Source organism: Eutrigla gurnardus, assembly GCF_963514095.1.
Source record: "Eutrigla gurnardus genome assembly, chromosome: 22".
Taxonomy (NCBI): domain Eukaryota; kingdom Metazoa; phylum Chordata; class Actinopteri; order Perciformes; family Triglidae; genus Eutrigla; species Eutrigla gurnardus.
The window spans coordinates 2,470,172-2,484,039 of NC_139933.1; the positions used below are offsets into that span (position 1 = coordinate 2,470,172).

Below are 13,868 nucleotides of genomic sequence, written 5' to 3' on the forward strand. Positions count from 1 at the left end.
ATCCTCAGAATCCAGTTCTCAAGTATTTTCTAGTAAATGAACTCGTACTGTACATACTAGAGAATTAAGTAAAGCAATACCCACGTGACAACACACATGAGAATGTAAGACATGTAGAATCACTCTGCTGTGTGTTTACATCTGATTTTGTGTTCCCGGACGGAAATGTGTTTCTGAAAAGAGGATCTCAAAACCCTCCTGGATGAACTGGTGGATTATTAGAACGGTTATGAGCTCTCTTTAAAAAATCAACAGGTCTGACTGAAATCGCTTGAAGGGCATATTTAGCATCCAGATAATTATCCTATCCTGCTACAGCCAAAAAGGGGGCCGTCATACCAGTCTGCTGGTAACGCTTGGTTATATTGATTTATTATTATTTTTTTCAGCAAAACAAATTTAAAACAATCCATTCCTGTTGAATAATAACAGAAAATATATATAAAATGTATTAATATTTGTTGAAATGTATAACAGACGGCCTCTGTTGAAGCACTCAGGTTTTCTCTTAATATTCTTCTATGTAAACTGGAAGAGGAAAGCATGTTAACACAATCAAATGTATTCAGTCAACTTTGTGTAGTCTTTGAAATTGCATATTTTTTAATTTTTACTTAAACGCTTTTCATGTCATGTTAAAAAAAAAAAACGGCCCGTTGTCTGTTTAAAATCAAGGCCGGGCAGGTTTTCTCTGCCATCATTTTTACATTTGTAGTAATCTTTTGACATTTCACAGTGTGTCAGATGTAGTCTAATATAAACACACGCACACAGTTAAGTGATGTCATACTTATCTCTTGCACTGATAAGACAGCATCAGAAACAGACCGTATGGAAGGTGTATGAGGTTTAAATGAGTGTTCATGATCACTGTGATGTAAACCCATGCTACTGTCCTCCACACACACAGCTCATCAACAGTGTTTCTTTCTGAGTGGATATTTCTTTGTTTTTGGTACAGATCATTAAAACAAATTGTATATTTTTGGACGAAAGCGATGTTCTTGTGTTTGTTACGGCTGGATCCCCTCCTGGGACTGTTTCTCTCTCTGCCTTCGTTTCTTCACGAAGGCCTGAGCCTCGCGTTCTCCTCTCCGGGACTCCAGCAACGCCAGAATGCCGTCCTCTGGAAACAAGAAGCAAGCATAGTGAGATGGACACTTATGATTTAATATATCAATATCTATGATTTAATATTTAATTTAACTTAAAATTAATATTATTTACAATTTTCAATGTAAATATTAATATTAAATTCCCTGATTTATAATAATTATTTACAATTTTTAAATGTTAATATTGATTTATATTATTTATTATTATTTACAATTTTTAAATGTTAATATTTATTAATATAAACTTATCTGATTTATAATTAATATTTACAATTTTTAAATGCTAATATTGATTTATATTATTTATTATTATTTGCCATTTTTAAATGTTAATATTTATTAATATAAACTTATCTGATTTATAATTCATATTTACTATTTTTAAATGCTAATATTAATATTAAATTATCTGATTTATAATTCATATTTACTATTTTTAAATGTTAATATTTATTAATATAAACTTATCTGATTTATAATGCATATTTACAATTTTTTATGTTAATATTAATATTACATTGTGATTTATAATGAATATTATTTACAATTTTAAATGAATAATAATTATTAATATTATTTTATATTATTTATAATGAATATTATTTACGATTTTAAATGTATAATGATTATTCATATTATTTAATATTATTTATAATGAATATTATTTCCACTTTAAAATATTAAAACGAGTCCTCTTATATTACATAATGGGTTAATAGGGTCCCAGAGGCTCATTTGTGGGCCCTGGTTGGTTGATATGTCAGTTAAAAATGAGTTACCGTTGGGTTTAGGATGCATCAGAGGCAGGCGGATCTGAGCGGGGACGGCGTCTGGATGTAAGGAGAGTTCATCTCCTCCCTTTCCTCCAGCGACTCCAGGAATGCCCTTGAGGGCCAGGAAGGCCTCGCCTTCGAAGTCATCCGTCCTCAAGGTATCGTGGTCCAGGACTGTCACCACCAGGCAGGCCCCCGGAGACTGGCACTGGTCCAGGGAGACCAGACTGTGATGTTGGGGAGACGGAGATCAGAGGATGGAGATGAAGATGGCGATCCAGCTCGTGAGAGTGAAAACTTGAGACTGATGAAATACTGACGACTTACAATTCAAAGGCCTCGTCGAAAAGAGGGTTGAGATCGCAGCTTTTTATCGTCGTGCAGCGAAGCTCAACCTGGGGAAAAACGTGGTTCGGCTCCAGACACAGCTGCACAAACGGATCGCTCAAACCTGGAAAAAGCATCAAAGCATCAGTCTGACAGGTTGCCTAGCGATGTGCATTTCCTGTAACGGAGAGGTTAAGCCCCGCCCCTTCCTGGTGTTCACCCATGGGACCTTTGTTCAAATGTGTCATTAAAGGCAGGGTAGGTCATTTGGAAAAACCACAGAGACTTTGAACGCATCGCTGAACCAAAACAAGTCCCGCCCCCTTCTTCTTTTGATTGGACGGGGTTTTTACAGTCCTGCCACCACAGATGACATTTTTTTGTTTTTTTCATGTCCGAGTATTTAATGTTTTCATTTCTATCGCAATGTTATGAGGATTTCAAGTAATATAACAGAAAGTGTTTCTGAATAGAATCACCTACTCAACCTTTAATTCAACCATCTTTAACCTCGGGGGCGGGGCTTCATCTCTTCATGTGGCTGTAATTGCTGTGGTCTTACCGTTGGAGTCCATCGGTAGGAGGTTGACCGCATTCAACACCTCGACTCTGAGTCTCTGGTCGGATCTCTTGTAGGAGATGAGGAGGGTGACGGCACCATATTTCTCTCCGCTGTTCACGTTCTGTCGTAAACAAGACAAACAAACAAGGTTACGAACAATTAGCGTCGAGCTTTCCGACAGACTCAGGAGTGTTTGATCCCAGGTGACGTGTCTCACCTGCTCCCATATTTTCCTTTCGAGGAACTTCTCCATGAGCTGTTGGCTGTTCAGAGAGTTGTGAGTCAGGTGAGCTTTGAGAACCTGGACACAAAGGATGAAACGTGATTACGTGTTAACGTGAGGAAATGTAGACCAGAATATAATATATGATTGATGTCGTCTTTAGTTACTCGCCTTGTACTCGTCAGAGTGGAGAATATCCAGTGGGAGTCCATTTCCCTCAGCGAGGAAGCACTGCTCCAGGCACTGAAATTCACAAAAAATAACATATTGCCAGCTAATTTGTTGTAATGTAATTCCCCCTGGTAAGCAGTGATGGTACGTATACGCTAGGGCTTTTATTGTGAAAGGTCAGAACAAAAGAAGCTGATGTAAACATGTGTCACATGAACAACATGACCAGGGATGCAATCTATTTTTCTCTCTTCGGCTCGTTAAGCGGAATTCTCTCTGAGCTACAATGGCTTTCCGTCCTGGTAGTCATGACAACCACACTGAGGACCGACCTGCAGTGTATACAGCAGTCTCTGGCAGAACACCATGAGCCCTTCTTGCTGCGGATGCTGAGTCGCCACCTGGTAGAGGGTCTTCACCGAGTTGATCCACAGCGGAGTCAAGAGACTGGACACGGGAGAGAAGACACGGGAGAGAAGACACGGTTACACGACGTGGACACGGGAGAGAAGACACGGGAGAGAAGACACGGTTAAACGACGTGGACACGGGAGAGAAGACACGGTTACACGACGTGGACACGGGAGAGAAGACACGGTTACACGACGTGGACACGGGAGAGAAGACACGGTTACACGATGTGGACACGGGAGAGAAGACACGGGAGAGAAGACACGGTTACACGATGTGGACACGGGAGAGAAGACACGGGAGAGAAGACACGGTTACACGACGTGGACACGGGAGAGAAGACACGGTTACACGACGTGGACACGGGAGAGAAGACACGGTTACACGACGTGGACCGGATGAAGGCGAGCTGTGAGGTGGAGCCCTCTGACCTGTTGAAGTTCTCTTGGACCAGGTTTTCATTCATATAGTGCAGCTCTCGCTCCAGGTAGCGCATCAGAGGGTCTGCAGCCTGGAAGAGGAGAGGTGGAGATGTCAGACGTACAATCACACTGTGTTTGTGTTGAGCGGCGGCGGTCGCCTACATCCTCGGTGGACTTGGAAGGAATCCTCCGCCTGGTCGACATGCTCCGGACGTGCGTCTCGATGTCTGTGTTCAGCTGGAAAACAGGCAGACAGAATTTTAGATTTTTTTTAATTTTTAAAATTATGTTAGTATACTTTCAATATATTTCCAGGAAGGTAATTTCCCTGTAAATATATTTGAACCACACTAATGTATATTATTAGTTTCCGTCGACACCTTTTTCCCCAGAGTGTCTAAGGCGGAGCGGATCTCCCGGCCGAGGACGTCCTGGGCCTGCTGGAGCTGCGAGGGCAGAGTGTTGTGGAACTGGCTTTCCCCGATCACGTTCTGGGTCCGATCCCGGAGCCCGGCCCAGTTCAGCTGAGTGGGAAGCCGGGTCAGCACCGAGCGTAGGTGCTCCAAGTCGTTCACCACCACACACAACTACAGACGAGGGTGAGATGTGTGTTATTATATATGGTGATATGCAGCAGATGTTTCCTCTCCTCCCTCCTGATCTCACCATGTTGATGGCACAGCCGTGGTCCGAGTTCTCGGACAGGACCCGGACCCTGGTCTTCAGGAGGTGACAGTAGTTCATCACGATCTTACACACATCCTGGACACACACAGAGAACATAGACCAGGATCAGACCAGGATCAGGTCTCATTGTGCTGCCGAGGACCTACTTTTTCAGAAAAGCCCCATATTTTTGCATGGCTACCAGGCTTTTGAGAAAAAGTAGGTCCAGATGAAATTTTGATGCTTGTATCACAAAGTGAAAGTAATCTGCTATCAGGGGTGGGATGCTGCACCTCGGTGATTTTGACCATCAGCATGAAGGCCTCCTCGGGGTCGGGCCAGGACAGCTGCTCCCACAGTTGGCAGATGGGTTGGATGCACGCCACCAGGTCCACCGCCGAGGAGCTGTGTTTTATGGGCACAGCACCGGTCTGCAGGGGCTGGAGCTGAGGAGGTTTAAAAACACAAGCATGACTACTCTGTCTACGGAGGAACTACAGGGAAGCATGCAAACACGAGTGTTACCTTGTCCACCTGCACCGCCCTCTCCACCCGGTCCTGAGTCGTGCTGAAGGCCTCGTGCAGCCAGAAGGGCAGAGCCTCTCTGAAGCCTTCTTGAAAGTTTGTCAACTCAAGTAATCCCCTGAAACAGTTAGAAACATCCGTTTATGATGAAGATCAGAGGTTTCATTTCAAAAATGTTCTTATATATGATACCAGAGGAGCTGCTATGAAAATCTGAAAGACAGTGGAGGATCCAGGACCATCACCAGGGAACTCCCAGGACCCCGAGTCCAGGCAGTCCCCTAAAAGAACTGCTGTAGATCCCGGTGCTGGTACGATAACCCACCTTTTCTGTAGGAAGGCCTTGTCTTTGTGGATGGCCTGCAGGCTCAGATAAACCGGGTACATGCTGTTGGCTAGAGTCCTCTCCATCTGACCCTCAATCAAGGACAAGGTTTCCCTCACTTCCTTTGCAAGCTATGGAGAAAAAAACGCATTTAAATGTGAGGTGTGATGAAATAACCGAATCAGACAAGAAAAGTGGCGTTCTCACCAGGGAGTCAAACTTCTGATAGATGACAGTGAACACGTCCACTTGCACGGCACTATAACAAGAAAAACACACACATCAATGATTGATTAACATCGTAACGAGTCGCCCCCTGATGGCCAGCAGAGAGAATGCATGTTTTAAGGCACTTCAGCGTTAGCTTCACTTTTCAGAACTTGAAGTTGCTGCCTGTTTTTATAATACATGTTTTGGAAGCAGCAGTGTACTTGTTTTTTAGTAACAATACACTAAACAGGATTTAAGAGGGCCCAAGTGCAGGTTTAACTAAGCCAGCATACACAAAACCAGACTCTGGGACTGACTTAGCTAAATGGAATGCAGCCATTGTCATTGTTTAGTTACATCGAGTCAACGGTACCTCCAGAGGTCCAGTTGTCGCACCTTACCTGACAAACACTCTGTTCCAGACATCCTTGTTGTGTTTAACGTCTTGCTGCACTTCCACAATCAGCCTGGAGAGGGCGGTCACGCTCTCCGACAGGTCCTGGAAGGCAGCGTGGTGCAGAACAACATGACCTTGTGCTGCTGTGAGACCACATCACTCTCAAATCCACACTAATGTCCTCACCTTAGTCATCGGCTGATGCAAACCCTTCTGGATGGCGAACCACTCCTGAGTACCTGTCTGATGAAAAACAGTCATATTTTAGTTAGTAATTAATCCTATCATGTGGTTAATGATCTCGTTAGTGTGATTACTGACCTGTATGGCATCGCTGACCTCATCCTGCAACTCAAACTGAGCTGGGTTCAGTTTCTGAAACGCCCGAGTCTTACAGATCTGGACCAAGATTCTGGAATAAAAGCACACTCCCGTATTGCTTCATCCATGTATTTAACGACACAAGTATGTACTATTACACAATATGTGTACCTGAGCAGTGTGTGTAGTTTGGGTGTAGCTCTGGGAGTCGGGGGGAAGATGTCTCGGTATTTGGCCACCAGACAGAGTCCATACTGCAGGAAACCATGAAGAGAGTCTCCGAGTTCCTGTTTCTGTGAACACACGCAACACCTTTCTCAACCCGCTTGTGTACTTAGATATTTAGATATTACCTCCTGGTTTCATTTTCTATTGAAGCAAAAGAACAAAACAATCTGTCATGAATGAGGTGTCAAAAGTTCACAAAATAGTATATAAATATTATAAATTGATATTATAATTATTGTTATATTTTAAAATTATTTTATTTTGATCTTGTTGTGTAATATGTTGAAATTGGCTTTTTATTTTAATTTAAAACCTCAGGATTTCAAAATAAAAGAACTTTTGAAGGACATCACACTGAATTATTCGTGAAACGTGAGCATCATGATAATGTTATTAAAGGTCAAGGTTTTGATTTGAATCTGGGTAGTATACTACATAACGATGGATCATTCTTTGGAAGTACAGTATTCGGTACATTTGAGTGCTGTTAGTACCCTGACCCTGGTACCTGTTGGTATGGCAGCTCCTGCTGATGCCAGTGGTACTCGATGCTGGTGAGCTGCTGCAGCAGCACAGACGAGTCCACCTCTAAACTCTGGTACAGTTTGCTGTAAGCCACCCACTTCCTGTCGAGGCACACACACATCCACCCAGGCAGCAGAAACACAACATGTGCTGTAAAAAAGACGTGTCTTCAACCGCTATCGAGATTAAATGTTTATAGATATGTATTTGGGAGGCGTGTACTGAGATGTTCATCAGGCAAAACATGTTAAATGTGTCATTATTTCCTGAGAAATGCCTCACATATTTTCAGAAACATTATTTAGTGTACTGTTAAAGGTCGAGTATGTCATTTGGAAAAACCACAGAGAGATTTTGACTTTGAACGCATCGACTAAAACTGTCAAAGTCCCGCCCCCTTTGTTTGATTGGACGGGGTTTTACAATCCTGCCACATTTTTTAATGTCAGAGCATTTATTGTATTAAATATGTGATTTCAAGTTGCTTACGCCAGGTCCTGAAGGAAAGGTGAAAGGTCATTCTGCGTGGCGTAGAGCTCCAGCAGCGTCTGAGCCTCGCCACACAGCGCCCCCTTCCACGGAGCAGAACTCTGGGAGGGAACAAACAACATGGGGCTCTTCAGTTTCAGGAAAGACAGGATAAAAAGTAAATTATCTAAAAGTAAAGACTACGCTGGTCCTTCACCTGCTGCTTGGAGATGTACGCCTGAACAAACTGCTGCAGGATCCCACAGTAGTTGATGTAAGCAGTACGACCGGCACTCAGCGTCCCGTCTCTCTGTCAAAACACCACACAGGCTTTACTTTGGGCATTTTATGTCTCTTTTTAGTCATTTAGTGCCCCTTTAAGTCATTTTGTGTCTCGTTGTAGTCATTTTGTGTCCCTTTTAAGTCATTTTGTGTCCCTTTATAGTCATTTTGTGTAAATTTTAAGTCATTTTGTGTCCTTTAATAGTCAATTTGTGTCCATTTGTAGTAATTAAGTGTCCTTTTATAGTCATTTTGTGTCCCTTCTAAGTCATTTTATGTCTCTTTTTAGTATTTTAGTGCCCCTTTGAGTCATTTTGTGTCCATCTGTTGTCGTTTTGTGTCCCCATACGTCATTTGTGTCCATTTATAGTAATTTTGTGTCCATTTGTAGTCGTTTTGTGTCCCTTTTTAAATCATTCTGTGTCCCTTTAAGTCACTTTGTGTCCCTTTAAGTCATTATGTGTCCCTTTCTACTCATTGTATACCTGTGCTCTTCCAGTCATGTATTCTATCAGACGTTTCCATGCATGAATGTATATACATGAAGCCTACAAAGGGATGTTATGGTTTGGGGAATGCATGTTTTTTTTTACTGCTTTATGGATGAACTTGAGATTCAGGTGACACTGGCCGCGGTCCGGATACGTCTCCGTCCTCGGCTCCAGGTTGTACCAGCTGTCTTCAGAACAGTGCAGATCCTGAGGAGAGATGATGCAGGTTAGTATCGGACTACGGAGAAGTGGTTAAATAACATGAATACATTTACGACCTGTAGTTTCAGGACCACGCTCCCCAAAAAGTCATCTGTGCCTTTCTCCTTTTTGGCGTCCTTGATCATCCTAAACAGGCAAAGGTGGTAAAGTTCACGCTTTGTGTGTGTGTGTGTGTGTGTGTGTGTGTGTGTGTCAGAGAGAGTGTATTTAATACCTTCTTAAACTATTAAAGTTTGTTTTGATATCCTCAAGTTTCTGAGTGAGTGAGACTTCTTCATCCTTGTCCCTGAAACAGAAAGAGCACCGTTATGGGATTATGAGAGTAGATTTGAGTCTCTTTGTAGTCATTTTGTGTCCCTTATAATCATTTCGTGTCTCTTTATCGTCATTTTGTGTCTCTTTGTAGTCATTTTGTGTCCCTTATAATCATTTTGTGTCCCCTTAAAGTCATTCTGTGTCCCCGTATAGTTATTTTGTTTCCCCTTTTAGTCATTTTGTGTCCCCTTATAGTCATGTTGTGTCTCTTTATCGTCATTTTGTGTCCCTTTTAAGTCATTTTGTGTCTCTTTATAGTCATTTTGTATCTCTTTTGAGTTAATTTGTGTCTCTTTATAGTCATTTTGTATCTCTTTTGAGTTAATTTGTGTCCATTTGAGTCTCTTGCTGATCGGCACGTCTCTTTGAGTCTCGTAAGCCCGTTCAGTAATCCCTCAATAATTAAGATAAATAATGAATAATGAAGAGAAAGAGTGCAAAGCAGGAAAGTAGAGCTGGGTGTTTCCCTCACCACATCTCCAGGTGGAAGCTGGCACCGACGATGTCCTCGAATTCACTGAACCAATAAAAAAAAAAAAAGAATTGTTAGAAAAAAACTTCCTCCTGCTTCATCGGTCTTTAAATGCACACGTTTAGACCCACAGTATGAATGTCTGGTTCCAGATGGGGTTCAGAGTCTGCTTCTTTATGTCGGACTGGTAGATCTTGTCATCGGATACGGCGTCCTTCACAACAGATTTAGAGGGTTTGGTTCTGGCCCGACGCGTTCGACTCTCCTCTTCATCCTCCATGATGGTCAGCAGGCAGTACGGGTCACTGAAACCTGCTCAACACAACACAGCATGATGTTTCAGCAGGCATAATTACAACTATGTGCTGGAGGCCCAAAGATGAAAAACCAGTCATTAGGACCGAGTCTCACCGCTGACGTCTTTTCCCAAGATCCCCTTGGCTTCCTTCAACGTGGCCATGAGGCAGTAAACCGGGGGCTGCAACGATCCCATCATGATTCAGATACGAAACTTAAGCCTCTGACATCATTTTTTCCACCAAATGGAACATGGTGGGAAGTATGTATATGTGTGAATGCTATAAATACATGTTGGGGGTTTCTAAAACGGTGCATTCATTGGAAACCTTCCCTTTTCTCACCTCTGTGCTCCGTACTCGCTCTGTCAGGCTGTCGTGCTCCGACTCCGTCATAGTGAAAGCCTGTGATATAAGAGACACATGTAAACACTCATACAGCAGCTTTGTGTGAGGTCATGTGGTGAAGGTGTTTACCTCCCTGATGTACTGGTAGAGCTGGCTGTCTGAGAAAACCTCGCTGGACGACGCTTTGCCCATCTTGTGAGTGACGGTGTACAACAGCTCTTTATACAGAGGCTTCAGCTTTGGACCGAAATACAAAAAGAGGGAGAACTTTTAGTCATTTTGTGTCCCTTTATGATCATTTAATGTCCCTTTATAGTCATTTTGTGTCCCTTTATGGTCATTTTGTGTCCATTTGTAGTCATTTTGTGTCCCTTTATAGTAATTTTGTGTCCATTTGTAGTCATTTTGTTTCCATTTGTAGTCATTTTGTGTCCATTTGTAGACAAAAGTTGTTGCCAACTTGTGAGTGAGACAGGTAATGAATGTATGAGCAGCACCTGAATGGTGATATTTACCTCCATCTCCTTGTGTCTCCGTGCTTTCTCTTCTGGGTTTTCATCTTCCATTAAATCCTTAAAGGAAGAAGAACAGTACGTTTTCTCCTCCGTGATTCTGTCAGATACTAAATCTAGATCTTCTGACGTTACATTTTTCCTACCCTCCTTTCTCGCATTTTCCTCGTCATCCCCAGTTTACGGCAAGGGGACGGCTGTCATGAGAAAGACAAGACAAAAAAAGGACAAAAAAGACGCTTATTTAAAGGATACCATTGATGTTGTCGCCCATTTGTCCCTATTTTCTAATCAGCCATTGGCTTCCATTAATTTTTTATGCGGAATACAATTTTGAAACTAGTCTGATGCTCTCCAACAATTAATACTGCAATTCCATAAAGACGGACAATATTTAAAATGAATGCACCAGGGGCCGAGATATCCTGACCTTTAACCCCTTGCTCCAAAAAAAGTTAGATTTTACATTTCCCATAATGCATCTATTCCAGTAGACGTTTCATGCCTGATCTATCAAATCTCAGGCCCACCATGCCGCTGCTAAACTAAAATGACAAATCTTCTAGAAGACATTTATTTTTGAAAAGCTGATCAGCTGGTGTGTTTTACCTGTCTCTGTCTTCGGAAGACACCCTCCTGGAAAACACAAGCAAAGAGTCAACAGGTATGATGTCATCATCAGGTCTTTTATAATGAATATGCAAAGAAACCTTAAAAAAAAAAAGCATCACCAGGCTCAAGAAATGCTAATATTGTTGATTCCTGATAAGGCCTCCTCTCTCTGTAAGACACTTCCTCTCTTGCTGATAATGAAAATGACTTAGAGGCAACAACGCACATAAGAACACAAACACACCTGCGACCACACGCATAACTTAAAACTTAGCTTTCTCAAAATATGCTTCATTCTGCATCATCTGATCCGAGCGTCTAAAATAATCATGAATCATAGTCGCAGCATCTGGAAATAACCATTCGACATGACACCACATGACTCAGAGCTCCCGTGTGATTCTCTTTATTTTATTAGGTTTGAGGATTTAACAAAGAAGAAAAGAAGAAAATCTTACAGCCTGACGTGCAAAACATGAACATTTTGTGTAAGAAGTTTAATCTATCTGACAGAATAATTTCATCTGGGTTGTTTGTAACAAACAGGCAGAGAGTTGGAATTAAACAAAAACATGAAGTACATTTTAAACATCCTACCTGTTCAGGTGTTTGTAGTAGATTGTCTCCTGTGGTGAGGGGTGAACTTCGACCCGACATGATGATGATAATAATAAAGGCTCCTGCCTGCTGTGCTCTGTGAGTGTGTGTGTGTGATATATGGGGAAGCTGTGTGTGCGATGCGTGTGATGAACTATCATGCAGCAGGAAGCCATCACTTCCTGTAGAAGGCGGTAACATCAGTAACTGTGACTTGTGACTTTTCTTCATCTCGAGCCGTAAAAACCAGAGCCTCAAATCTGAAACTGTTTACCACCTCGGTCAGGTTATTATGTTATTGCTGGCTGTATATGAGGATCAGGAGGTTTCAATCCATCTCACATGACACACGATGAGCTGAGGAGCTGAGATCGTTACTGAAGGAGGCCATGATCATGTGACATGAGTTTAATGTTGACCTGTGATTGGTTACTCTGTCCCACCTGTCTCCCATGAGGATGCTTCTTATTCCAACGGTTTTACTCTGTTAAACTATCATGGTCTGCTTTTACACATCCATCTATACGTTAGAGTTGGGCCAATTTATGAGTATTTTACTCATAACTGCATAATAATGCTAATCTGTTGATCATTTTCTCAATTCATTGATCATTGATTCATTGTTTGGTCTATAAATTGTCAGAAAAAAATCCTAAAGGCCAGGTGGACATATTCAAACAGTTTGTTTTGTTTAGTCCACAGATACTCAGATAAACAACGATGAAAACCATCGCATTAGAGAAGCAAGAACAAGAATATGTTTGTCGTTTATATGATAACTCCATTATACTTGATTAAAGGTTTCAGCTCTAATTTTTATTCTTTTAGTATCAAAGCATTCATCTTATCTACAATGATACTAGGGCATGACTGCCATATGGCCTCTTCTACATGTGAATATATACTTTGACATAATTTCATCACATCCTCACCTAGAAATGAAGAGTTTCTCCATTTGACCAGCCATGAGGGCAAAATATGACACAATCTACTCTTTTAGTGCTCCAGAAAGGTCAGATCCATTCAGTTGCACTTTGTGATTGGGACTGTGTGTGTGTGTGTGTGTGTGTGTGAGAGAGAGAGAGAGAGAGAGAGAGAGAGAGAGACAAAGAGAGGGCCAGACAGACAAAGACCTACACTGTTGTTTGCCAACTCACACCATGAAGTTGCATCTTTCACAAGCGTGCGGGTACTTTTGCAACCCGACCGCTCTCCTTGCCTCGACTCATTCTGAGAAGAGCTGTTTCTTACTGTAAGAGGCCTTTATAGTCAATATGCACAGGACATCATGCATCAAAGATACCTGTTATAACTCAACGGCAAGGCATTTAATGTATTTGTTTGTACCTCTGCTTTTTTTTAAAAACACATCCAACTGTGGTGTCGTAGTTAATCATTTATTTATCATCAGTGTTGGGTGTAACGCGTTACTTTGTAACGCGTTACTGTAATCAGATTACTTTTTCAAGTAACTAGTAGTGTAAGGCATTACTCTACTGAAAATAGTAATAATATTACAATTTTCCGGGCTCGTTACTTGCGTTACATTTGTGGGCACAAGTGGGCCGAGTTCGGCCGTGTTCAGCAGTCTGTTTCCCGGCTGGTTTGCGTGCTGCGCGTGTGTGCGTTTCGCGTTCGACCGAGAGTCCGCCTGTGTGGACTCGCGTGGGGCTGGGCTGGCCGCTGTTTGACCGATGTCCGAGGGCTTTTCACCATGGTCTGGTGGCATCAGGGCCGCGAGTTCGGCTGGGTTCTTGTGTCTATTTAAAGTCTGGATTCCCCGCGACGCGTCCGAGGGTCTACGGGTCTACGGCGGAGCCGAAGCCCGGCTTCGCGGAGGTCAATTGTGTCTTTGCGCGGACCTGGAGCGGCCGGAGCTGGACTGAGCTGCACGGACTTTTCGCCCGGGTCTGAGGGCACGGGTCCCGACATTCCGGCCCGGTTCGATTGCCTGTATAGGGGCAGGATACTAGTTAAAAAAGTAACTAGTAATATAACTAGTTACTTTCTCCAGGGAGTAATATAGTAGTGTAAGGCATTACTATTTTTGAG

General features: G+C 42.4%; 1 protein-coding gene across 1 annotated transcript; it reads right to left on the bottom strand.

Annotated features, from left to right (window-relative positions):
- Positions 1–393: 393 nt before the first annotated feature.
- Positions 394–11,949, bottom strand: unc13d (unc-13 homolog D (C. elegans)). The gene is made up of 34 exons (XM_084040472.1): positions 11,817–11,949; positions 11,217–11,243; positions 10,754–10,804; positions 10,611–10,667; positions 10,225–10,332; positions 10,093–10,152; positions 9,863–9,929; positions 9,583–9,763; positions 9,452–9,496; positions 8,879–8,950; positions 8,721–8,790; positions 8,545–8,649; positions 7,887–7,979; positions 7,691–7,791; positions 7,185–7,302; positions 6,620–6,741; positions 6,449–6,539; positions 6,314–6,370; positions 6,132–6,229; positions 5,728–5,779; positions 5,521–5,651; positions 5,196–5,313; positions 4,964–5,116; positions 4,671–4,766; positions 4,385–4,591; positions 4,167–4,241; positions 4,014–4,093; positions 3,504–3,618; positions 3,172–3,243; positions 2,995–3,078; positions 2,778–2,898; positions 2,216–2,339; positions 1,895–2,115; positions 394–1,126 (listed from the first exon to the last, which is right to left on the bottom strand). Exons 1-34 carry the CDS (start codon positions 11,874–11,876, stop codon positions 1,014–1,016), a joined length of 3,345 nt encoding a protein of 1,114 aa, XP_083896598.1. The 5' UTR covers positions 11,877–11,949; the 3' UTR covers positions 394–1,013.
- Between the last annotated feature and the right edge of the window lie 1,919 nt (positions 11,950–13,868).